Genomic DNA, 27,733 nt, shown 5'->3' with positions numbered 1-27,733 from the left:
GCAAAGGAGGAAATAATGAGACCCCTTGCAGAAATATTTGCATCATCTCTGACTACAGGTGCCTAATGACATGAGGATGACTACTATTGTACCTTTAAGAAAGGTTGTAAGGAGAAACCAGGGAACTATAGGCCTGTGAGTGTGACTTCAGTTGTATGTAAATTCTCGGATTATAAAAGGTAGGATTTATGGGCATTTAGAGAAGCAAAACTTGATTAGGGATAGTCAACATGGTTTTCTGTGTGGAAACTAATGTCTCTCAAACTTGATTGAGTTTTTTGAAGAAGTTACCAAAAAGGGTGATGTCAGAGCAGTAGACGTTGTTTATTTGGATTTTAGTAAAGCCTTTGGCAAGGTTCTGCATAGTAGACTAATTAGTAAAGTTACGTCTCATGGGATTCAGGGTGAGCTTGCCAATTGGATACACAATGGCAGGAGACAAAATGTAATGGTGGAGGGTTGCTTTGCAGATTGGAGACCTGTGACCAGTGGTGTTCTGCAGGGATCAGTTCTGGGTCCTCTTTTGTTTGTCATTTATATAAATGATTTTGATGAGAATCTTGAGGACATGGTGAGTAAGTTTGCAGAAGACAAGAAAATTGGTAGCATAGTATACAGTGAAGGAGGTTATCTAAGATCACAGAGATTTTGTTCAAATGGGTCAATGAGCTGAAAAATGGCAGCTGGAGTTCAATCTGGATAAATGAGAAGTCTTGCATTTGGCATAACAAGCAACGGTAGGACTTATATAATTAATGCTCGGGTAGTGTTGTAGAACAGAGGGACCTCGGTGCAGGTACATAGTTGTTTAAAGTTTGCATCAACATGGAGTCAGGGTGGTTAAAAAGGCATTTGGAACATAGAACATAGAAGAATACAGCGCAGTACAGGCCCTTCGGCCCTCGATGTTGCGCCGATCCAAGCCCACCTAACCTACACTAGCCCACTATCCTCCATATGCCTATCCAATGCCCGCTTAAATGCCCATAATGAGGGAGAGACCACCACTGCTACTGGCAGGGCATTCCATGAACTCACGACTCGCTGAGTAAAGAACCTACCCCTAACATCTGTCCTATACCTACCCCCCCTTAATTTAAAGCTATGCCCCCTTGTAATAGCTGACTCCATACGTGGAAAACGATTCTCACTGTCGACCCTATCTAAACCCCTAATCATCTTGTACACCTCTATCAAGTCACCCCTAAACCTTCTTTTCTCCAATGAAAACGACCCCAAGTGCCTCAGCCTTTCCTCATACGATCTTTCTACCATTCCAGGCAACACCCTGGTAAACCTCCTCTGCACCCGTTCCAGTGCCTCCACATCCTTCCCATAGTATGGCGACCAAAACTGCACACAATACTCCAGATGCGGCCGCACCAGAGTCTTATACAACTGCAACATGACCTCAGTACTCCGGAACTCAATTCCTCTACCAATAAAAGCCAGTACGCCATATGCCTCCTTCACCGCACTATTTACCTGGGTGGCAACTTTCAAAGATCTGTGTACATGGACACCAAGATCCCTCTGCTCATCCACACTACCAAGTATCCGACTATTAGCCCAGTACCCCATCTTTTTATTACTCTTACCAAAGTGAATCACCTCACACTTACCTACATTGAACTCCATTTGCCACCTTTCTGCCCAGTTCTGCAGCTTATCTATATCCCGCTGTAACCTGCCACATCCTTCCTCACTGTCTACAACTCCTCCGACTTTCGTATCATCCGCAAACTTGCTCACCCAACCTTCTAACCCCTCCTCCAGGTCATTTATAAAAATGACAAACAGCAATGGTCCCAAAACAGATCCTTGCGGAACACCGCTAGTGACGGCACTCCAAGATGAACCTTTGCCATCAACTACAACCCTCTGTCTTCTTCCAGCCAGCCAACTCCTAATCCAAACCTCCAACTCCCCCTCAATGCCATACCTCCGTATTTTTTGCAGTAGTCTACCATGGGGAACCTTATCAAACACCTTACTAAAATCCATATACACCACATCTACTGCTTTCCCCTCGTCCATCTCCTTAGTTACCTTCTCAAAGAATTCAATAAGGTTTGTGAGGCACGACCTGCCCTTCACAAAACCATGCTGACTATCCTTGATCACATTATTCCTATCCAGATGTTCATAAATCCTATCCCTTACAATTCTCTCTAAGATTTTGCCCACAACAGAAGTGAGACTCACCGGCCTATAGTTACTAGGGTTATCCCTACTCCCCTTCTTGAACAAGGGAACCATATTTGCTAGCCTCCAATCTTCTGGCACTATTCCTGTAGACAATGAGGACATAAAAATCAAGGCCAATGGCTCTGCAATCTCCTCCCCTGCTTCCCAGAGAATCCTAGGATAAATGCCATCAGGCCCAGGGGACTTATCTATTTTCACCCTTTCCAGAATTTCCAACACCTCTTCTCGACATACCTCAAAGCCATCCATTCTACTTAATTGTGACTCAGTATTCACATTGACAACAATGTCCTGTTCCTGATTGAATACTGACGAAAAGTATTCATTCAGTGTCTCAATCTCTTCAGCCTCCGCATGCAACTTCCCACTACTATCCTTGACTGGACCTATTCCTACCCTAGTCATTCTTTTATTCCTGACATACCTATAGAAAGCCTTAGGGTTTTCCCTAATCCTACCAACTAAGGACCTTTCATGTCCCCTCCTTGCTGCTCTTAGCTCTCTCTTCAGGTCCTTCCTGGCTACCATATAACTCTCAATCGCCCCAATTGAACCTTCACGCCTCATCTTTACATAGGCCGCCCTCTTCCATTTAACAAGGGATTCCAATTCCTTATTAAACCACGGCTCCCTCACACGACCCTTTCCTCCCTGCCTGACGGGTACATACTTATCAAGGACACTCAATAGTTGCTCCTTGAACAAGCTCCACATATCAATTACGCCCTTGCCTTGAAGCTTACTTTTCCAAGCCACACATCCTAAGTCATGCCTCACTGCATCATAATTTCCCTGCCCCCAGCTATAACTCTTGCCCTGTAGTGCACACTTATCCCTCTCCATCACTAGAGTAAAAGTCACCGAATTGTGGTCACTGTCCCCAAAGTGCTCACCTACCTCTAATTCTAACACCTGGCCTGGTTCGTTACCCAGAACCAAATCCAGTATGGCCTCACCTCTTGTTGGCCTATCTACATATTGTGTCAGGAAACCCTCCTGCACAAATTGGACAAACACTGACCCATCTAACGAACTTGAGCTATAGCTTTCCCAATCAATATCAGGAAATTTAAAGTCCCCCATAACAACCACCCTATTACTTTCACTCTTCTCTTGAATCATCCTCGCAATCCTTTCTTCTACGTTTCTAGGACTATTAGGAGGCCTGTAAAAAACTCCTAACAGGGTGAGTTCACCTTTCCTATTCCTAACCTCAGCCCAAACTACCTCAGATGGCGAGTCTTCATCTATCATCCTTTCCACAGCTGTAATACTATCTTTGACAAGCAAAGCCACACCTCCCCCTCTTTTACCCCCACCTCTGACCCTACTAAAACATTTAAACCCTGGGACCTGCAACAGCCAATCCTGTCCCTGTTCTACCCATGTCTCCGTAATAGCCACAACATCGACGTCCCAGGTACCAACCCACGCTGCAAGTTCACCTACCTTATTTCGTATACTTCTTGCATTGAAGTATACACACTTCAAGCCACTTTCCTGTTTACAGGCACCCTCCTTTGAAATTGATGCCATGTTCCTAACCTCCCTACACTCCAGGTCCTGCACCCTAAAGCTACAGTCTGGGTTCCCATGCCCCTGCAGAGTTAGTTTAAACCCCCCCCAAGAGCACTAGCAAACCTCCCACCACAATTGCATTCATCGCTCAATCCTTTTCGTATCGGAGTTGGGACATTATGTTCATGTTGGACAGGAATTGGTAAGGCCTTTTTTGGAATAATGTGTCCAGTTCTGGTGGCCCAGTTATAGGAAGGATACTATAGATAAGAAAGTGTTCAGAAGAGAATTACCAGGATGTTGCTGGGTCTGAAAGGTTTGAATGATAAAAAGGATGGATAAGCTGGGAATTTTTTTTACCAGAGCATAGGAGGTTAAAAGGTGACCAAATAGAGGTTTATAAAATGATGAGAGGTATGGATAGACTTGTATTTTTCCTGATACGGGGAACTTCAAGACCTGGAGCACATTTTTAAGGTGAGACAAGAGAGATTTAAAAAAGACATAAGTGGCAAATTTTTTACACACACAATGGCCCAAGTATCGAATGAACTTCTTCAGGAAGTGGTGGATGTGGGTACAGTTACAACATTTAAAAGACATTTGAATAGATACATGAATAGGAAAGGTTTGGGGTGATATGGGCTAGGAGCAGGCAGGTGAGACTAATTTTGAATTATGTTTGGCATGGACTGGTTGGACCGAAGAGTCTGTTTCCATGCTGTGTGACTCTATGACTATGTCTTGATGTGGGAAGTCCAGGACAGTTTTAGTTAGTCATATAGCATACAGCATGGAGACAGTCCCTTTGGCCGAAACTGATCCATGCTGATCAAAATATCCATCTGTACTAACCCCATTTCACTGCACTTGGCCCATGTCCATCTAAACCTCTCCTATCCATGTATTTATCCAAACGTCTTCTAAACGTTGTTCATGAACCTACCTCAACCACTTATGCTGGCAGCTCATTCCATATGCGTACCACCCTCTTTAAAAAAAAAGTTGTCCCTCCGGCTCCCTTTATTCTTTCCCCTCTAACCTGAAACTGATGCCCTTTCGTCCTCGATTCCCCAACTATGGGAAAGAGATTGAGTGCATTCGCTCTATTCATGCTTCTCATCATCTTATACACTTTTATAAGATTGACCCTCAATCTCATATAATTTAAAGAAAAAGGTCCTAGCTTGTCCAGCCTCTCCCTACAACTCTGACTGTTGAGTCCTGGCAACATCCTTGTAAGTTTCCTTTGCACTCTTTCCAGTTTAATAACATCCTTTCTGTTACAAGGTGACCAAAACTAAGCATCATACTCCAAATGCGGCCTCACCAACCTCCTGTACAACTGCAACGTCCCAACTCAGTGCCGTCACTGATGAAGGCCAGTGTGTCAAAAGCTGCCTTCTGCCTGTGACTGCCCTGTCTACCTGTGACTCCACTTTCAGAGAACCGTGCACCTGACCTCCAAGGTCGCTCTGTTCAACTACACTCTTGAAGGTCCTACCATTCACCATGAAACTCCTACTTCGATTTGACCTTTCAAAATGCATAACCTCACACTTATCTATATTACAACCCAGCTGATCAAGATCCTGCTGCAATTTCTGATGACCTTCCTCGCTGTCCACAATAACCCCTATTTTAGTGTCACCTTCAAATGAAATAATCGTGCCTTGTACATTCTCATCCAAATCATTAATGTGGATAACAAACAGCAATGGGCCCAGCACTGACTCCTGAAATACTCCACGAGTCACAGGCCTCCAGTCTGACAAGCATCCTTCCACTATTACTCTCTGTCTCCTACCATCGAGCCAATTGTGTATCCAATTTTGCCAGCTCGCCATGGATTCCATGACATCTAACCTCCCAGAGCATCCTACCATGTGGAACTTTCTCAAAGGCCTTACTGAAATCCATATAGACTACATCTACCACCCTGCCCTCATCAACCTTCCTGGTCACTTCATCAAAGAACTCGAACAAATTTGTGAGGCATGATCTCCCATGCACAAAGCCATGTGACTGTGCCTAATCAAGTCCTGTCTTTCTAAATGCATGTTTGTCTTATATCTCAGAATCTTCTCAAGTAACCTACCCACCACACCATGGCTTACTGGTCTATCATTCCCAGGCTTTTCTTTCAAAAAGGAAAAGGACACAACATTTGCTACCCTGCAGTCTTCTTCGACCTTATCTGTGGCTACAGATCATGCAAAACTGTCAGCCGGGGCCCTGGCGATTTCTTCTCTAGCCTCTTGCAGTGTTCTTGGAAATATATGGGGATTTATTCACTTCTACTCTGAAATGGACTGTCCCCAAGATAGGACCCTTAACTTTCCCAAGTTGCCAAGTCTTCTTGTCGTTCTCCACAGGAGAAATATTCATTGAGAACCTCGCCCATCTCCTGCATTCTACACTTTGGTCTTTGAGGCATCTTATTCTCTCTCCAGTTACTCTATTTCCTCTAATATACTTTTTAAAAACCCCTTCTAATTCACCCTGATCTCCTCAGCCTGGGCTATCTCATGCCATCTTTTTGCCTCCCTGATTCCATCCTTCAGTAAACTACTGTATCCTCTATGTACCTCCCAGGGATTCCCACCTCTCTGAACTTGACGTTTTCCACCCTCTCAACCTCAGCTCTGTTGATATAGATGGGGGTGTGTTCTCTTCCCTTTTTTTTTGAAGTCCATGATCAGTGTTGCTGAAAATGAGGAGAGATCTTACTGTTGACCTGAATTGAATTAATGCTGAATTAAAACTGTTGTTGAAAGAGACACATATTGCCAAAGATTTTCATCTTGCACTCATCAGGACACAGGTGAGGATACCAAATTTATCGTCCAGGAGAAATGGTTACTGGTGATTTGATAGGTCAACGCTGGTCAAAGCATTGTTGTGGAAATTGCAATGACTCTTGGCTTCTGAAACCTGCAGATTGTTCAAAAATGATGCAAATTGAACTTAGTCCTTCTCTGTGGAGAAACATTTTACATTGTCAGCAAAACCTGTCTATGTTTTTATTTGACATTGTGAACTTATTTGTGGATGCAGAACTGAAGGAAATCATCAACATTAGGGTTACATCACAGCAATACAAACTCTCTGCCATTTTCTGGATCTTTATTTGTGACACGTATGAGCTTAAGAACATCAGAGTCAAGTTTAATCTTAATGATCCAATATACACTCAAACAGATGGTGAATGTCTGGAAATTCCTCATGGTCCAGGCGCTCATAAACGCCTACCCCGTGTTTTATTCATTTAATTCTTATGACTGACAACCAGTGAGCAATTAAGCACTGTCCTATACCTCTGGGAGCCACAGTCTTTCTGATTAAAAAAAAGTTAAAAACTTGGTTCCTCTTTGTTGTGATTGGAACCAGGTTGATCTAATTTACTATGAAGTCATTGATTGGGGCTGTTAACTTGGGCCATTCAGGAAAGCCTTGGCTGACCAATATAACCTGGAGATTAGAATGTCCTTCGTTCAGGTGACTGGCTGCACGCTGGTTGGCCACAGCCAATATACTGTGCACAAGTAAATAACAGGTGACTTGATGAAGGGATACCAGCCTCTGTGCAGTTATTTGACTCTTTCAGTTTATTTCAGGTTCTCTTGGTTAGACTGGTCGGCAACGGCCTCCTTGTGATAGCCTCTGTTTACATTTGAACATCTGCCGCCACTTGGGCCAAATACATTTCCAGAACCAAAGCGTCGACACTATTCTTTGAACAAGATTACCTTGCATTTGACTTCCAGGACAGGTCATTCAAGCAAATATCAGTTTGTTTGTGTTCTTTTTCCAAAAAAAAAACAAACTACTGCTATCAGTCCAACCATGACCTTCAACTCTCAGCTCACAGTTTCAACCAAACTTCTTTTGTAAAAAGAAAAACAGCAAGGGTTCCAACAATCGTTTTATTTTATGTCTAATAGAGAGAAACCGTACAATTGACCACAGCAAGGGCTGGAATAAAATCTCTACCTAACCAAAGTGGATGTTACATTTCTGAAAATCTTACAAGTTATTGTCAGGCTCGTGTGTAGCCACAGACATGAGTCTAAGATGGTATGTTGCCTGCCTGATACCAGGGCCAGGGATGTCACAAAACGGCTGTAGTATATTCTGAATGAGGAGGGTGAACACCCAGTGGTCATGGTACACATAGGGTACCAATGACATGAGTAAACAAAGGGATGAGGACCTGAAATTGGAATACAGAAAGTTTGGAGACAAATGAAAATACAGCACCTCAAATACAGTAATCTTAGAATTACTGCCAGTGTCATTTGCTAGTGAGAGCAGGAATTAGAGGCTGTATCAGATAAATGCATGGTTGGAGAAATGGTGCCCCAATGAGGGGTTCAGATTCTTGAGGCTTTGGGGCCCTTTCTGGGGACAGTGTGACCTGTACAAGCCTGACTGTTTGTACCTTGGCAGAGCTGAAACAAATATGCTTGTGGGGGTTTTTGCTAGTTGAATTGATGAGGTTTGAAATTAGTATGGTGGGGATGGGGAATAAAGTGTTGGCTGGAGTGGGTCAGATTTCAGATCAGGAAACAGGAAGTAGAACATCAGTTAGTGATGTAGTCAAAAACTCGAAAATACAAAATAAACAAGATTTTAAAAAGAGTCTAACAAAGGAAATTGATGGAATTGAGCTGTTTATACTTCAGTGCAAGGAGTTTTACAAACTAGGCAGATGAACTAAGGGCACAAATAGACGTTGGCAGAATGATGACATTGCTTTCATGGAAACCTGGTTAAAGGAGGTGCAGAACTGGCAGCTCGATACCCCTGGATATAGAGTTTTCAAGCAGGATAGAGTGGGTGACCAAAAAAGGTGGGGGAAGCAGTATTGGTTGAAGAATCACTTAATGGTGAGAAGGCATGATATACTGAATGGGTTAACAAATGAGGCTTTATGTGTTGAATTTGGGATTAAAAAAGAGGCAGTTACGCTACTAGGTGTATACAACAGACACCCAAACAGTGAGATAGAGAGATGGAAGAGTACATATGTAGACAAATTTCTATATGTAGGAATAAGAGGGCAATAACAGTAAGAGACTTAACCAACCCAGTATCAACTGGGGTTCAAACAATTTCAGGAGCATAGAGGATGTAAAAAGTGATGGACAGTGTCCAGGAAGTTGTTTAAAAATGATACGTAACAAGCCCAACGAGCAGCAATATAATTCCAGATTTTGCTTTGGGACATGAAGATGTGCGTGATTAAAGTGACATTGTTACGTGTACCAAGATAGTGAAAAGTATTGTTTTGCATGCTAACCAGACGAATCGAACTTTACATAAGGGCATCAAGGTAATAGAACAGAATATAGGATATAGTGTTGCAACTACAGAGAAGGGACAGTGAAAGATCAGCTTTAATGTATGAGAGACCCTTTTATAAGTCTGAGAACTGTGGGAAAAAAGCTGTCCTTAAAACTTGGTGTGGTTTTTCAAACTTTTGTATCTTCTGCCCGATTGAAGAGGGTAGGGAAGAGTGGAACCAGGGTGGGAGGGGTCTTTGATTATGTTGGCTTTTTTCCCGAGACAGCGGGAAGTGTGGACAGAGTAAATGGAAGGAAGGCTGGCTTTTGTGATGGACTGAGCTGCAGTCACAATTCTGTAATTTCTTGCATAGAGCAGTTGCCAAACCAAGCTGCATGCATCCAGATAGGGTGCTTTCTATGGCGCTTTCTATAGTCCACGTACAAAAATTGGTAAGAGTCATGGTGGATGTGCTGAATTTCCTTAGCCTTCTGATGAAGTAGAAGTGTTGGTGTGCTTTCTTGACTGTCGTGTCAACGTGGGTGGACCAGGATCGATCGTTGGTGATAATTACATCTTGGAACCTGAAGCTCATGACTACTTCCACCTCAGCACTATTGATACAGACAGGAGCATGTCCTCCAATCCGCTTCCTGAAGTTGATGACTAGTTCCTGCTAACCTTGAGGGAGAGATTTACACCATGCCACTAAGGTGTCTAACATAGAACATAGAATAATACAGCGCAGAACAGGCCTTTTGGCCCTCAATGTTGCGCTGACCTGTGAACTAATCTAAGCCCATCACCCTATCCTATCCCATCGTCATTCATATGCTTATCCAAGGACTGTTTAAATGCCTCTAATGTGGCTGAGTTAACTACTTTAGCAGGCAGAGTATTCCACTCCCTTACCATTCTGAGTAAAGAACCTGCTTCTGACATCTGTCTTAAATCTATCACCCCTCATTTTGCAGCTCTGCCTCCTTGTAGAAGCAGTTGTCATCATCTTATCTCTTTCCTGTACTCTGTCTCATCGTTGTCTGAGATCTGATCCCTTGTGGTGGTGTCATCAGCAAATTTGCAAATTGAAGAAATAGACCTGAATTTGACTACACAGTTGTAATGCATAGGAGTATAGTGAAGGGCTGAGTACGCAGTCTTGCAGGGCACTGGTGTTGTGGACCATCTTGGAGAAAGTGTTGTCATCTTTTCTAACTGCAGTCTGCTTGTCAGGAAGTTGAGGATCCATTTGTGGGGGGTGTCCTAGCTCTTGGAATTTGGAGATTAGTTTTGTTGGAATTGGGGTTAAGGTTAGTGACTGCAATTGGTTAGGTTTAGTATTAGTCTGGAAAAGGATAGAGATAAATCAGGAGGAGAAGTTTTTAACTGGGGAAAGCAAATTTTATAAAACTGACAAGTGATTTGGTTGAGGTGGACTAGACAGGATTGCTAAAGGATAAATCAGTGGTAAACCTGTGGGAGGTTCGGAAAAGTGAGATCCTTCAAGCACAAGGGTAGTTAAAGAGGCATTTAGCCCGCTTGCCTTCATTGCTCAGTCCTTTGAATACAGGAGTTAGGAAGTCATGTTGAAGTTATAAAGGACATTGCTGAGGCCTTTTCTGGAGTACTGTGTTCAGTTCTAGTCACCCAGTTACAGAAAGATATTATTAAACTGGAGAAGGTTCCGAAGAGATTTACCAGGGTATTGCAGGGTGTAGAATGTTTGATTTCGAAAGAAAAGCTGGATAGATAGGGATTTCTTCCACTGGAGTGTAGAAGGTTGAGAGGTGACCTGATAGAAGTTTATAACATTGTGAGTGGTATAGATAGGATTAATGGTAGTTGCCTTTTCCTTAGGATAGGGGACTTCAAAACGAGGGAGCACATTTTTAAGGAGCAGAGAGATTTAAAAAAAAAGACTTAAGGGGCAAATTTTTACACAAAGGGTGACTCGTGTGAATGAACTTCCTGAGGAAGTGGTGGATGTGGGTACAATACATTTAGGTAAGTACATGAATAGGAAAGGTTTGGAATGATATGGGCGAGGAGCAGATTGGTGGGGCTAGTTTAGTTTGGGGTGATGTTTGGTGTGGACTGGTTGGACTGAAGAATCTGTTTCTCTGCTGTACGAGTCCATGTTCTCTCCAAACGTAAGAATGGTCCTGCCAAATCTAAACCCCCATGGTTGTCCAGAAAAACGCAGAGGAGGATTAAACCGAGAAAGGAAATTTATAACAGTCACAAAAAACTCAACACTGGAGGTAGCCGAGAGGGATATAGAAAGTACACAGATGACGTAAAGAAAAAGGAAATCAAGCAGAAGGTGTGAAAAAATATGAACAAGCAAGATAAAGGAAAACCCAAAGATGTTTTGTCAGTATCTTAAAGAGCAAAAGATAGTTGAGGAGAATATGGGATTATTAGAAATGAAGAAAAGAACTTGTATCAAGATGCATAGGATATGGAAAGAATTTTCACAAAGGAAGGGGCGATGTGGACATAGTAATCCAAGAGATCAGTATGAAATATTAGTCAAAACAATCATAATGAGAGAGGCAGTGTTAGAATAATTAGAATCCATGGAAGTGGATAAATTGCAAAGGTTGGGTGGATTGTTCCCTTGGCTGTCACAGGAGGTCATGGAGGAAATAGCAGATACTCTGCAATAACTGGACACGGTGAGGTGCTGGAGCACTGGAAGAACGCAAATATAGGTTCCACTATTTAAACAAGGAACAAAGGAAATGCGAAACAATTACAGGCCAGTTAGTCTTTGTTCATTGATGGGCAAATTGTTAGAATCAATCGTGAGAATTCAGATAAACTGTCACTTAGAAATGCATGGTCTAGTCAGCAGTAGTCGATATGGATTTGATAAGGAAAGATCATGCCTTGTAAATTTGATTGAATTTTTTGAGAAAATGACAAGGTGGGTTGCTGAGAGTAGTGCAGTGGACATTGTCCTCATGGGTTTTAGTAAGGCATTTGACCAGGTTCCATATGGCAGACAGGTCAAAAAAGTCAAAGCCCGTGGGATACAGGATATTGTGGTGAATTGGATCCAAAGTTGGCTTAGTAACGGGAGACAAAGGATAATGGTTGATGGCTGCCCTTGCAAATGGAATGCTGTTTCACGTAATGGACCACAGGGCTCGGTGTTGGGATTCCGCTGTGTGTTTTGTACATTAACGATTTGGACTTGAACGTGAGGGTCACGACTGGAAAATTTGCAGATGACAGAAAAATTGGCCATGTAGTGGACAGTTTAGAGGATAGCTGTAAGCTCCAAAATGATATAGATGGCAGATGGAATTCAACATGGCCAAGTGTCAGGTCGTGCACTTTGGTAGGAAGAATAGAGTCATCGACTATTTTCTCAATGGGGAGAAAATTCACAAATCTGAAGTGCAAAGGGTCTTGGGAGTTCTTATCCAGGATTCTCTGCAAGTTAACTTGTAGGTTGAATTGGTAGTTAGGAACATACAATGTTGCCATTTATTTCAGGGGCGAGATTATCAAAGCAAGGATGTTCTTCTGAGGCTTTGTAAGGCTGTGACCAGACCACATTTAGAAAGTTTTGAGCAATTTTGGGTCCCATATCTCAGGAAAGATATATATGGGCTCTGAAGCAGGTTCAGAGGAGGTTCACGAGAATGATCCCAGGAATGAAAAGCTTAACATAGGAGGAATGTTTGAGGACTCTGGGTTTATGATTGGAGTTTAGAAGGATGAGGGGGGGAATCTAATTGAAACTTAGAGAATACTGAACGGCCTGGATAGAGTGAACGTTGGGAAAATGTTTCCATTCATAGGGGAGACAATGACCTGAGGGCAGAGCCTTAGAGTAATTATTGTAGAATCCCTCCAGCGTGGAAACAGGCCATTCGGCCCAACAAACCTACATCGACTTCCGAAGAGCATCCCTTCCAGACCCATCCCCTACTCAATCCCTGTAACCCTGCATTTCCCATGGCTAATCCACCTAACCTGTGCATCTTTGGACTGTGGGAGGAAGGAAACTGGAGCACCTGGGGGAAACCCACGTTGACATGGGGAGAACGCGTAAACTCCCACACAGACAGTCAGCCAAGGTTGGATTTGATCCTGAGTCCCTGGTGCTGTGAGGCAGCAGTGCTAACCACCGTGCTGCCCTGGGCAATAAACGGAAGACCCTTTAGAACAGAGATGAGGAGTAATTTCTTCACCAGACAGTGGTGTATCTTTGCAACTGATTGCCACAGAAGGCTGTGGAGACCAGGTCATTGAGTATAGAGTTAGATCGGTTCATGGTTGTTAAGGAGAAGACAGGAGAATGGGGTTGAGAAACCTATCAGCCATGATTAAATGGTGGAGCAGATGCAATGGGTCGAATGGCGTAATTTCTGCTCCTATGTCTTCTGGTTGTAGATGAGTTGGTGGAGTGGTAGGACACTGTCAGATATGCTTCAGCTCGAAGTGTGAGGTAATGCATTGAGGTACATCAAATGGTAAAAAAGAAATACACAATAAACAGGAATATACTGAGACGGGTAGATGAAGTGAGAGATTTTGGAATGCAAATGCATAGGTGTCAAAAGATAGCAGTATGTATAGATTGCCCGTAGTGTTAGGTGAAGGGGTGAAATGTAGGCGAATGGGTCTGGGTGGGTTGCGCTTCGGCGGGTCGGTGTGGACTTGTTGGGCTGAAGGGCCTGTTTCCACACTGTAAGTAATCTAATCTAATCTAATCTAGATAAGATTGTAAAGAAGGCATATGGGATGCTCTTCTTCACTGGCAGATGGATAGAAGACAGAAGTAGGGATATAATCTCTGGTATAAGACTCTGGTACGGCCGCATCTGGAATATTGTGTGCAGTTTTGGTCGCCATACTATAGGAAGGATGTGGAGGCTTTGGAACGGGTGCAGAGGAGGTTTACCAGGATGTTGCCTGGTATGGAAGGAAAATCGTATGAGGAAAGACTGAGGCACTTGGGGCTGTTTTCACTAGAGAAAAGAAGGTTTAGGGGTGACTTGATTGAGGTGTACAAGATGATTAGGGGGTTAGATAGGGTCGACAGTATGAACCTTTTCCCGCGTATTGAGTCGGGTATTACAAGGGGGCATAGCTTTAAATTAAGGGGGGGTAGATATAGGACTGATGTTAGGGGTAGGTTCTTCACTCAGCGAGTCGTTAGTTCATGGAATGCCCTGCCAGTAACAGTGGTGGACTCTCCCTCTTTATGGGCATTTAAGAGGGCATTGGATAGGTATATGGAGGATAGTGGGTTAGTGTAGTTTAGGTGGGCTTGGATCGGCGCAACATCGAGGGCCCAAGGGCCTGTACTGCGCTGTATTCTTCTATGTTCTATGTTCTATATAATCATGAAACTGTATAAAATACTGGTGACACAACAGTGGAGTATTGTGTGCACATTTTGACACCATATTACAGGAATGATATAATCGCTCTGGAGATAATGCAGGGAAGTTTTACTAGAATGTTGCCAGGGCTGGAAAATTGTAACTACATGGAGGGATTAGGGTTGTTTTCCTTGGAACAGAGAAGGCTGTGGAGCGACATTATTGAGGTATACAAAATTTTGAGGGGTAGAAATAGAGTAGACAGGAGGAACCTGTTTCTGTTGGCAGAGGGTTCAAAACGCAGGGGTCATCGATTCAAGGCAAGTGGCAGAAGGATTAGAGGAGACATGAGGAAAAAGTTTATTATACAGAGATTGATGGGTGTGTGGAATTCATTGCCTAAATTGGTGATGGAGGCACAGACCCTAAACTCTTTCAAAAGGTACCTGAATCTGCACCTAAAGTATTGTAAGCTGCAGGGCTATGGGTTATATACAGATGGGATTAGAGAGGGCATCTGAATGTCTTTGTGTCAGCAAGCACAAAATGTCCCCCTTCTATGCTGTATCATTTGTATGATTGTGTGTCTACATTTTGCAGAGTAGGTGTTACATTGACATTTCAAGTGTTGCAAGATTAATTGTGCCTCCTTTCTTTTGATTTAAACTTGCAAGAAAGTCTGTTTATCTGTTGTTTATGTCGGAGCACTAATTGGCTTGACAGTAGGAGACAGAGTGGAAAAGCATTGTCATTCGGACTCTAAGCCTGTGACCAGATGTGTGCCACGTGGATTGATGCTGGGTCCACTGTTGTTCATCATTTAGATTAACTGTTGCGCTTACCACACAGTGTGTTTTAACTCTTATATCTCGCAAAGAAACTGCGAGTTGACTCTTAATAGTAATAAACAATAATATTTATTTATCTAACACAATATTATAGTAACAAAGTATATTACAAACTAACAATTTACATTATAAATCTAATCAACTATCTTAGAGTCATAGAGGAGTACAGCATGGAAATAGACCCTTCGATCCAACCTATCCATGCCGACCAGATATCCCAAACCAATCTAGTCCTACCTGCTAGCACCTGTCTCGTATCCCACCAAACCCTTCCTATTCATATACCCATCCAAGTGCCTCTTAAATGTTGCAATTGTACCAGCCTCCACCACATCCTCTGGCAGCTCATTCCATACATGTACCACCCTCTGTATGAAAAAGTTGCCCCTTAGGTCTGTTTTATATCTTTCCCCTCTCACCCTATACATATGCCCTCTAGTTCTGGACTCCCCAACCCCAGGAAAAGACTTTGTCTATTTATCCTATCCATACCCCTCATAATTTTGTAAACCTCAAGAAGGTCACTCCTCAGCCTCTAACACTCCAGGGAAAGCAGCCCCAGCCTGTTCAGCCTCTCCCTATAGCTCAAATACTCCAACCCTGGTAACATCCTTGTAAATCTTTTCTGAACCCTTTCAAGTTTCACAACATCTTTCCAATAGAAAGGAGACCAGAACTGCACGCAATATTCCAACAGTGGCCTAACCAATGTCCTGTACAGCCACAATATGACCTCCCAACTCCTGTACTCAATACTCTGACCAATAAAGGAAAGCATACCAAACGCCGCCTTCACTATCCTATCTACCTGCGACTCCACTTTCAAGGAGCTATGAACCTGCACTCCAAGGTCTCTTTGTTCAGCAACACTCCCTAGGACCTTACCATTAAGTGTATAAGTCCTGCTAAGATTTGCTTTCCCAAAATGCAGCACCTCGCATTTATCTGAATTAAACTCCGTCTGCCACTTCTCAGCCCATTGGCCCATCTGGTCCAGATCCTGTTGTAATCTGAGGTAACCCTCTTCGCTGTCCACTACACCTCCAATTTTGGTGTCATCTGCAAACTTATTAACTGTACCTCTTATGCTCGCATCCAAATCATTTATCTTGTGCTTTAACTCAAGTCTGGATGATCATATATTGCCACACTAGATCTTGGTCTTGATCCATGTGGCGATAATCATCTAGTCATCTTCTGCCGGTGATCCTGGGGTGTTTTCTCTTCACAATGGTTGGTCTAGAGTTACTGCTCCTGAGGTGGTGTTGCAGTGATTCTTATGATTAGAAGTCTTTGTGCCCTTTTGGGAGGATCTTTGGTGTCCACAAAAAGATCGATTAGGGCTTGATCACCCTGATTTATCGGACCCAACCAGGCATTGATATATCGATGGCAGGGTGGTCCTAGGGCATCCACTTCTGGAGGTGTTCGGAGTACATACGTCAGGTGGACCTCTCCAAATAAGGGTAAGAAGCTCCCCTTCGTCTGGTAAACAACTAGATGTTTCCGATTGTCCTGGTCAAGCCCATTCAATTCAAATTCAAGCCCATATTGCATTGTCTGCAATTGCTGAGTCAATTGACAACTGTCTGTCTGTAGCTGTAATCTGTCTGGATCCTGCAGCTTGCTTATTTCAGAGCCTTTGAGTCACTTAGGTCAAGACTTAGCTCAATTTCCCAGCCTGCCTGGGTGTTCAGGTCCATTGTACTCTGAAGGTTGCTGCACAGGTGGATAGAGTGGTCAAGAAGGCATATGGTATGCTTGCCTTCATTGGACAGGGTATTGAGTACAAGAGCTGGCAGGTCATGTTAAAATTGTACAAGACATTTGGTTCGGCCGCATTTAGAATACTGTATACAGTTCTGGTCGCCACATTACCAAAAGGATGTGGACCCTTTGGAAACGGTGCAGAGAAGATTCAGGAGGATGATGCCTGGTATGGAAGGTGCTAGCTATGAAGAGAGGTTGAGTATGTTAGGTTTGTTTTCATTAGTAAAAAGGAGATTGAGGGGACACCTGATTGAGGTCTACAAAATCATGAAGGGTATAGACAGGGTGGATAGAGATAAGCTTTTTCCCAGGATGAGTGATTCTATAATGAGGGTCGCACTTTCAAGGTGAGAGGTGAAAAGTTTGAGGAGGATGCACGCGGCAAGTAGTTTACACAGAGGGTGGTAGGTGCCTGGAATGTGTTGCCAGTAGAGGTCGGAGAGGCAGGCATGGTAGATTCATTTAAGATGCATCTGGACAGTAGCATGAGCAGGTGGGGGCCAGAGGGATGCAGATGCTTCTGAATTGTGTGACAGATTTAGACAGTAGATTTGTATTGGCTCAGTCTTGGCGGGCCTAAGGGCCTGTTCTGGGCTGTAAATACTTTTTGTTCTTTGTCCCTTTATTGTCCCTTTTTTCATAAGTCCATCATTTTGAGTGGCCCATCTGGCCACAAAACGATTTGGATGACAATATAGGAGCCATAGTTATTAAGTTTGCAGATGACATCAGAATTGGTAGTACAGTGCATAGTGAAAAGGTAATCTAAGAGTTCAACGGGATTTTGATAAACTGGACCAGTGGACTGAGAAAAGGCAGGTGGAGTTTAATTTCAATAACTGTGAGGTGTTGGATTTTGGTAAAACAATCCAAGGCAGGAGTTTCACAGTTAATGGTAGGGCGTTGGGGAGAGTTGTTGAACAGAGAGACCTAAGGGTGTAGGTACATTGTTCCTTGAAAATGGCGACACAGATAGACAAGGTGGTGAAGAAGGTATTTGGCATGCTTGCCTTCATCAGTCAGAACATTGAGTATAGGAGTAGGGATGTCATGTTACTGCCATACAAGGCATTAAGGCCACATTTGGAATACTGTGTACAATGCTATAGGAAGGGTATTATTAAACTGGAAAGGGTGCACAGAACATTTGACAAGGGTATTACTGAGACTGGATAGTTTGAGTTATAAAGAGAGGCTGGATAGGCTGAGAGGTGACCTTATAGACATTTACAAAATCGTGAGAGACATGGATAAGGTCAATAGCCAAGGTCTTTTCACCAGGGTAAGGGAGTCCAAAACTAGAGAATCTAGGTTTAAGTTGAGAGGAGAAAAATTTCAAAGGGACCTGAGGGACAACTCTTTCACACAGGGTAGTGCATATATGGAATGAACATCCAGAGGAACTGGTAGAGATGACTACAGTTAGAACATTTAAAAGACAATTGGACAGGTGCATGAATCAGAAAGGTTTAACGAGTTGTGGGTCAAATGCTGGCATGTGGAACAAGTTCAGTTTAGGAAACCTGGTCAGTATGGATGAGTGGGCCTGAAGGGTCTGTTTTCGTGGTATACGACTCGATGACTCCATGACTTCATGAAAATATACCTTGTTGCAGTCATTTGAGAGGTGAAGGAAAAGGAGAAAGTTATCCCAAAGCTTCAACCCTGCTGGAACATAGTTTTAGCTCCTTGGGACTGCCATTCATGGCCATTCTACGCAGAAGGTATGCAGTCTCGTTCAGTTGTGCAGCCACGCACATGCACACAAGATTGAACATATAGAACATAGAACATTCCAGCGCAGTACAGGCCCTTTGGCCCTCGATGTTGCGCTGACCTGTGAAGCCAATCTGAAGCCCGTCTAATCTGAACTATTCTGTTTTCATTCATATGTTTATCCAATGACCATTTAAATGCCCTTAAAGTTGGCGAGTCTTCTACTGTTGCAGGCAGTGCGTTCCATGCCCCTACTACTCTCTGATTAAAGAAACTACTTGTATTTAAAGGTGTAATTTGTGTGTGACCTGCACTTGTACGTATCTTGGAGGCATGTTGCTTATAATCCTTGAGGTTCAGCTTTCTAATTTGCTAGCAAATCACAGAGTATTGTTCAAACAGGATTGTTTGCTGACAGTAGAGGTGATAATCTCGTGACATTGTTGCTGGACTGTTAATCCAGAGACCCAGAATATCCTGGGCACTTGGGTTTGAATCTCACCATGGCAGCTTGTGCAGTTTGAATTCCAAAGATAAAATCTGGGATTAGGAATCAAATGATGATCAGGAATCTATTGTTGAGTGTTGGGGAAAAGCCATCTGGTTCATGAATGCCCTTTAGGGAGGGAAACTGCTAAAGTCTGAGCAATGTGTGATTCTGGTCACACAGCAAAGTGGTTGGCTCTTAACCGCCTTCTGGGCAATTAGGGATGGGCAATAAATGCTGACCCAGCCAATGATGGCTACACCCTATGAATGATTTTTTTAAAAAAATGATGGCAACTGTATTATTCACCTTTTTGGCTCCAGTGTCATTTGAAGTGGGTTTGAGCTGAACTGCTGACAAAATTAATTGCTCAGACTTTGAGGAAGAGAATCCCTAAGATTTTTGGGATATCTGTGAATCATTTACTCACTATATTGTTGTGAAATCTTAATTGATCTGCATTGGATGTAACTATTATTCAGCATTACCTGTTAGAAAGTAGCAATGCACACTTGTTAATTAATTTCTGGAAGCTTTTTTTTATTTCTCAAGATATAAGTTTGATAGTACTTTCTGAGTGAGCAATCAAGAAGCTACCTGCAAAATTACACCTGTTTATGTGTCCCTTTTGCTACATGTTTTCTCCCAAACCGATTAACATTAAAAAGGCTGTAAGCAAGTGGGAATTAGTGCTGAATAATTAGGCCCAAGAAAATCTTCAAAATGAAAATTAGCTATCAAGCTACCAAATGTGTACATTTCCAATGTCATAATTAAAAGCATGCAGTCGTGGAACTCCTGCATTTTTAATTATACTTCAATGATGCAATAAGAAACATTCAAAGAGACATAAAATACATTGCAGGGATTTGAGGATGAATAAGAAAGAAGAAATTTTAGTCTTAAAACAGCCAAAAATAACTTTTCTCCTACAACATCGATTCGTGGGTTAATTCTTCTTACTGTTTGAACCACCATAGCAGCAGGAAATTTATGTGTGCAGCTTTTTAGCCAACAGGCAGAGACATTGTAATTAGTCTGTATACATTTGGAAACAGGAATTGATAGCTAATTATCAAAGAGTAATACCATTATGTCCCAAGTTTTGTCCATCGTTTTTGAAGGGTAATCATACAACAAATTGTACTGTATAGGACTAACTGAGTAAAGTTGTTGTGTAATCATTTATCAGTGGAAGAGGACTTGGAGCACTGCTTCACTGAACAAAATGCCTTTTGTTTAATTGGTCCATCCCTAACATTTTTAAATTTTAACTCAAGCAGTGAAAGGGGATTGGCATTTACTTAATCAAACCCTCTCCACTTATTTCCTCCATTCTCAAAGGATTTGATTTCCACAACTAATGCCTTGGTGGAATAGTCAGCATTTTAAAAGTCTACCTCTTGCTTTTAAATAGGGCTAATGGATATTGATCTAATGAGAAAATTTGCACTGAAATCTTTGTACTTAGTTTTACATTACTTAGCAAGGATTTTTGAAGAAAGAAAGAGCTGCACTTTGTGTTGTTTATGGTCTGATTTGGATCTAAGGCAATCATTAAATAATGCAAAACCCAGGTGATTATTCAATAAAATAAATCGCATCTGTGTCAGTGCCATTTTAACTTGAGATTTGGGAATGCTGACTCCTGCCATTTACACAATCAAGTGCTCTTAGATAAAATCCTTGACCGTTTTAGATGCTGATTTGTCACTGGGTAAGCTGTTAGCATTTATATTATCGTCTGAGCTATCTAAATAAAATTTTTCCCTAAAAGTTTTATGCGTTCATCTTAGATGATTGTGCTAACTCATTTTACTTTATCTCCCCTCCTTCCTTGTTTCTTTTCTTGTTTTACCCTTTCTAACTTACCCTCGGGTGGACTTTGCTGCTGCTGCTAATGTGAATATTGCAATGCACCAATAGCATCATGGAGAAATCAGAGACTTACAAGGATTAACAAGTAAGTAACTTTCATCTTGAGAAATCAATTCTGTGAAGTTTTGCTGATTTTTAGGGTTTGTACTTTTTGCAGCTGACAAATTTGAAGCAGGTGGAATGGCTAGTATAATCAGTTGTCAGAGAAACCTTGGGAACAGGACTAACTTGTTGCTGAAACATATTTGAGTAAGAATTTGGCCCACGCAATACATTGAACGCACCAGAAATAATTCACTGAAATATTTTGTGTTAGCACAGTGCATGAATCCAGTCTTCCATGCAGTTGCAGATTTATTGCATTTATACTGACACAAAATGTTTGGGTTATTCTTTGTGCTTTGTTGGCTGGTGGAGGGTATTCCTGTATCAACAAATCTGCGGCAGTCAAGGCTTTTTATGTTCCTGGTTTTTCTACACTTAAAAAAAATTATTTACCTATCGGCTACTTATTGGGACTGATTGTTTTAAGGAGGAGAAAGTGAGGATTGCAGATCCTCAAGATCAGTGTTGAGAGTGTGGCGTTGGAAAAGCACAGAGGGTCAGGCAGCATCTGAGGAGCTGGAGAATCGACATTTCGGGCATAAGCCCTTCATCAGGAATGAAGGACTTCTGCCGAAACGTTGATTCTCCTGTTGCTCAGATGCTGCCTGGCCTGCTGTGCTTTTCCAGTGCCACACTATTGAAATATGTCTTTGGACTGGTGTTGCATTCTCTGTGGGTGTAATTTACCCAAACCATTTTATGCTACATACATCAAATGTTTTATTTGCTGCAGGCACTTTGTTCATGCAAGATAACTTTTGTTTCTGACAATCAGGGAGAAAATTGGGATGTGACTGCATGCGTTTGTGAATCTTGCTGGCAAAATCCATGTTGCAAATGGAAATGCCAAGAAGAAAGGAAAATACGCCAGTGACTTCCTCTTGTCTGGCATTTTGTCTGTTACCCTACAATGAACCAGAACTTTTAAAATTATTCTGTTTGGTCTGCAGATTCAGCATGCAAACTATGAGGATGATGAATAGCATTGGGTCAGGATCTTATAATTCAGTACAGTCCAATGTCAACAGATTAAGTAGTGCTGAGCCATAAGTAACCTCATCTTCCATAATGGCAATGCTCATGTTAGCTTCTTAGTTTGATTCATACTTTATTCACTCAGGAAATGTGAGCCTCGCTGGCTAGGCTAGCATTTATTGTCCATTTCTTATTGCTTTTAGGAAGATGGTGGTAAGGTGCCTTCGAGCACTCCTGTAGTACATTTGGTGTAGATGTACCCACAGTGATGTTAGAGAGGAAGTTCAGCATTTGACCCAACAATAGAGCAAGAATAGTGTGTGATTAGAGGGGATTTGCAGGTTGTAGTGTTAGCCTATATCTGATGCTTAGCACAAATCATGCACATTGTTGCTATGAGGAATTAACAATAAATGTTTGTAACTGTGGTGCCAATTAAGCAGCCTGCATTGTCTTGGATGGTGTCAAGCTTCTTGAGTGTTGTTCGAGCTGCGCTCATCAAAGTGATGAGAGAATATTCCATCGCACTCCTGATTTGTGCCTTGTCGATGGTGGACAGGCTTTGGGGAGTCATAGAGATGTACAGCATGGAAACAGACCCTTCGGTCAAACTTGTCCATGCCGAGCAGATATCCCAACCCAATCTAGTCCCACCTGCCAGCACCCGGCCCATAACCTTCCAAACCATTCCTATTCATATACCCATCCAGGTGCCTTTTAAATGTTGCAATTGTACCAGCCTCCACCACTTCCTCTGGCAGCTCATTCCATACACACACCTCTGCATGAAAATGTTGCCCCTGAGGTCTCTTTTATATCTTTCTCCTCTCACCCTAAATCTATGCCTTCTAGTTCTGGACTCCCCGACCCCAAGGAAAATACTTTGTCTATTTATCCTATTCATGCCCCTCATAATTTTTTAAACCTCTATAAGGTCACCCCTCAGCCTCCGACTCTCCAGGGAAAACAGCCATAGCCTATTCAACCCCTCCCTATCGCTCAAATCCTCTAACCCTGGCAACATCCTTGTAAATCTTTTCTGAACCCTTTCAGGTTTCACAACATCTTTCCGATAGGAAGGAGACCAGAATGTCCTGTACAGCCGCAACATGACCTCCCAATTCCTGTACTCAATTCTCTGACCAATAAAGGAAAGCACTATCCTATCTACCTGCAACTCCACTTTCAAGGAGCTATGAGCCTGCACTCCATGGTCTGTTTGTTCAGCAACGCTCCGGAGCACCTGACCATTAAGTGTATAAGTCCTGCTAAGGTTTGCTTTCCCAAAATGCAGCACCTCGCATTTATCTGAATTAAACTTCATCTGCCACTTCTCAACCCACTGGCCCGTCTGATCAAGATCCCTTTGTAATCTGAGGTAATCTTCTTTGCTGTCCACTACATCTCCAATTTTGGTGTCATCTGCAAACTTACTAATTATGCCTCTTATACTCGTATCCAAATCATTTATATAAATGACAAAAAGTGGAGGACCCTGCACTGATCCTTGTGGCACTCCACTGGTCACAGGCCTCCAGTCTGAAAAACAACCCTCCACCACCACCCTCTGTCTTCTACCTTTGAGCCAGTTTTGTATCAAATAGCTAGTTCTCCCTGTATTCCATGAGATCTAACCTTGCTCATCAGTCTCCCATGGGGAACCTTGTCAAACGCCTTACTGAAGTCCATATAGATCACATCTAACGTTCTGCTCTCATCAATCCTCTTTGTTACTTCTTCAAAAAATTCAATCAAGTTTGTGAGACATGATTTCCCACGCACAAAGCCATGTTAACTATCCCTACCTGCTCTTGTAGCCATAGCATTGATATGTCTAGTCCAGTTCAGTTTCTGGTCCAAGGCCGGTAGTGGGGAATTCAGTGATGTTGAGGCTGGTGACTGTTAAGCAGTAATGCTCACATTCTCTCTTGTTGGAGATGGTCCAAAGCATTTGTGTTGCATAAATGTCACTTGCCACCTCTCAGCCCAAACTTGGATATTGTCCAGGTCTTTGTTGCATTTGGGCATAGACTGCTTCAGCATCTGAGAAATGGTGAATGGTGCTGAACATTCTGTAGTTATCAGCAAACATCCCCACTTCTGATCTTATGTTGGTGGGAAGGTCATTGATGAAGCAGCTGAAGACGGTTGGATCTAGAACACATCAGAACTGTTCAGAAAATGTTTTGAGAGTATGTTAGATTCAAGTGTTGTGGCATTTCTATTGTGGCAAAAGGTCATAGTGAATATTCGTGCTGCATTTTATCACAACATGTTTCTGCTTTGTGTTGTCTATCTCACTTTCTTAACCAGAAATGTCAATGAAAAATTGTCTACCATATCCTGTGAGCCAGCATGGTTTTGAATCTGGAGGTGGAGTAGTCATGGGTAAAAGATTTATGATATTGGAGGGTAGAGAAGAAGAAATCGCAATGAACTGAGAATGGTTGTAGGTTTTGTGAAAGGGGAGAGAGAGAGAGAGAGAGAGAAAGAGAAACATTCATTGTTTGCTCTGGCCAGATTTAATGAAGGGAGATGATGGCCTTGTGGTATTATTGCTGGACTCTTAATCCAGAGACTCAGGTAATGCTCAGTGCCTGGGGTTCGAATCCCGCCATGGCAGATGGTAGAATTTGAATTCAATAAAAGTCTGGAATCAAAAGTCTAATTATGACCTTGAAACTATTATTGATTGTTGGGAAAACATATGTGGTTCACTAATGTCCTTTTGGGAAGAAAGTTGCCACCTTACCTGTTCTGGCCTACGTGTGACACCGGACCCACAGCAATGTGATTGACTATTTACTGCCCTTTAGGCAATTAGGGATGGGCAATAAATGCTAGCTTGGCCATTAGACCCTCATCATGTGAATGAAAAAATACAAAAAAAGTAGATGGGAGAAACTTGTGTGTCAGATATCCATTGAACTTGAGGGAGTGAAGATCAGGGCTGCTCAAGGGAGAATAATATTTTGGGGACAGAAGAATCAAGACTGAGAATCGTGAACAAATTGACAGTTATGGGTGTTTAAGTGAGAAGCTGAAGGCTAGGTATTTGAGAGTTTGCACGTGTATGTGTAAATGACTTGCCGGAATTGTCATACAAGGTGATGCAGACAATACTGCTGTTGAAAGAAGTGATGCATGGTGGAGTGGTGGTAGTTGGTGGTGAGGATTATCAGGAAGTGGTTGGAGCTGAAGTGACAGGTATGGTTATGAATGAGTGGTATTATTTAAAATTCTGGCGAGAGGCTGGGATGCAACTTGGCTTTCCAAGTCTAAGTGAGAAGAATGGTAAAATCAGATTTCCCTGTATGGAGAGTAGGTAGAATAGGGCCATAGCACTATTCATATTTAGACAGTGCGAACGATGGATAGAATAACTAGATAGAGTTGCGACGCTGTGAAATTTGCGTCCAGGATTTGTTGTTGAGGGAGAAGCTGTATATCAGTGTGCAAGATTAGATACGAAATGTTGATGAAGGAATATGGGAATAATTTGGGTAAACAAATTCACCAATGATCTTTCCAAGCCATGGCCATTTTCTTCTTGAAGGACAGAAGCAGCATATACACGGGAATGTCACTACTAAGTTCCCGTTCAAGCCATTCACCATGCTAACTTGGAAATATATCGCCATTCCTTCACTGTCGCTGGGTCAAAATCCTGCAGTTCCCTCCCTAGTGGCATGGTGGGTCAACCCGCACCAGATGGACTGCAAACGGCAGCTCACCACCATCTTCTCAATGGGCAATGAGAGAGAGGCAGTAAATGTTGACCAGCCAGCAACACCTACTTCCCACAAATTAATCTGAAAAAGAATTTGCTAATGTGGAACATAAATGGGATGTTGACTAATCACTGCTCTGTTTTGGATGCTTTTTGAAACATGTATTTCTTCCCGATTTGTCCTTTTCTGAAAACTTGAGTGTTTTGATTTTTATTTCCATATATCACTTTTCACAAAATTGTTCAAATTTGCAGGTTAGTTTAAATGGTTCTTGCTTTTACATTGAAAGTTGAGGAAATGTGTTCATTGAAGCCAGACCCTTCAGATTGCAGTTAACACAGAACTGGAAAAGCCATGGGAAGTTACTTGTAAAAACACAGAGAACTACAGATGCTGAAAATTTGAAATAACAACCAAGTGCTGGAGGAACTCAGCAGGCCTGAGAGAAAAAGCAGTTCATGTTTTGAGTCTGGTCTGATGAGGGGTTAGTGGACTCTAATGTAGCTCTTTGGCACACCCTTGTGTGCAAGTTGTTGACCTGCAGTTTATTGATTTTATTTTACAGGTAGAGAAATGTTTAAAATGTGAACATGAGCAAGGCATTGAGAAACGTTAAATTTGTTACTTTTAAAATTCATTTTGAGTATTTAGGTGTCTAACTTAATTCAGAATAGAATACATAAATCAAGCAAAACATGCTGTCTCTTAATTTTGACCTTTTTCATTTGGATTTGTTGTTCGTGACAGTTATATAGATTTCCCAAACAATATCAAAATGACTGAAGTGGAGACAGGATTCTTGACTGTACATTCATTCTTGTCTTTTAAGTTTTTCCTTCTGAAATACTGTTCAATGCATAAATCATGGCATGATTATAGAAGAGGCGAACTTTAATTTTCTGACTGGATTATAATATTTAATATGTACTGTAACTTAGTTTGAAAGTTGTGAACTTTCAAACTAAGTTTGAACTTTCAGGTGATTAATGGCTGTTCGAATGATTTGAGTGGTCAGTCTACATTTACTTGCTTTGCTGTTCTCCACAAGAGCATTTTTTTTTCATGTGGAAAAATGTCTCTGGCATCAGACTTTAATACCTGAGCTGGAGATTGATTAGGGGAAAAAAGTCTTGAAGGCCTATTTTCAATTGATCAAAATAGTGTTTGAGAGTTGCTGTCAATGTTGCAAGTTTCAGTTCCAGCCAAGAGGAGTAAAGATGCAGTTAAATTTATATAATTTGATATAATTGCCTTTTAATCATTTCTTGGATATTAATTATTCTATATTTGTTATAAACTGTTTAGTTTGACAATTTTGATTAAACATGTGCTAAAAATAAATGGAGGCATACTTGATTTCCAGTGCCTGTCGTGAAAGCAAAAGTGGGACCTGATCAGACCCAAAGGTTAGGCAATGTGGAATGAAGGTAGATGGAAATGCTAACGAATATTGGAACATGTACTAATTTAAAAAAAAACAAACTTGAAATTATGCATGTAGTTAGGATTTTAAATGGAGCAGATTTGTTGTTATGTTTTAAACATTAATGAAAACATTTAAATTGTCAGGCTTAGTAAGATTTGTCATGATGCCAATCTGAAAACAGGCTGAATAAAATCAGCAAAGAATGCAAGACTTGTATCAGAATAGTACCTTTTGTAATCTCTGGGTTTGTGTTTCAGCCAACAAAGACTCTAAGGTGACAAGATATTGGAGCAGAAATAGGCCATTCAGTCCATTTACACTTCTTCACAAATGATTAAGATCATGACTGATGTAATATTCCTCAACTTCACTTTCTTGCCTTTTCCCCATAACCCTTGTTTTGCCAGCTGAGCAAAAATTTGCTTGTCAGCAATGAACACACT

General features: G+C 41.9%; 1 protein-coding gene across 11 annotated transcripts in view; it reads left to right on the top strand.

Moving 5' to 3' along the window:
- Positions 1-27,733, top strand: part of osbpl8 (oxysterol binding protein-like 8) — a 432,009-nt gene that overhangs the window by 112,045 nt on the left and 292,231 nt on the right. For all 11 annotated transcript variants that reach the window (XM_043708784.2, XM_087996947.1, XM_043708789.2 and 8 more), the window contains one exon: positions 21,102-21,138. In XM_043708784.2, coding sequence (XP_043564719.1) covers positions 21,102-21,138 — 37 coding nt within the window. The remainder of the gene's footprint in view (positions 1-21,101; positions 21,139-27,733) is intronic.

The sequence above is a fragment of the Chiloscyllium plagiosum genome, unplaced genomic scaffold, assembly GCF_037043375.1.
Source record: "Chiloscyllium plagiosum isolate Xiang-an unplaced genomic scaffold, Cpla_swu_hap1 HiC_scaffold_19, whole genome shotgun sequence".
Lineage (NCBI taxonomy): Eukaryota > Metazoa > Chordata > Chondrichthyes > Orectolobiformes > Hemiscylliidae > Chiloscyllium > Chiloscyllium plagiosum.
Note: the sequence above shows the minus strand (reverse complement) of the source record. Positions and strands in the feature narration are given on the sequence as shown.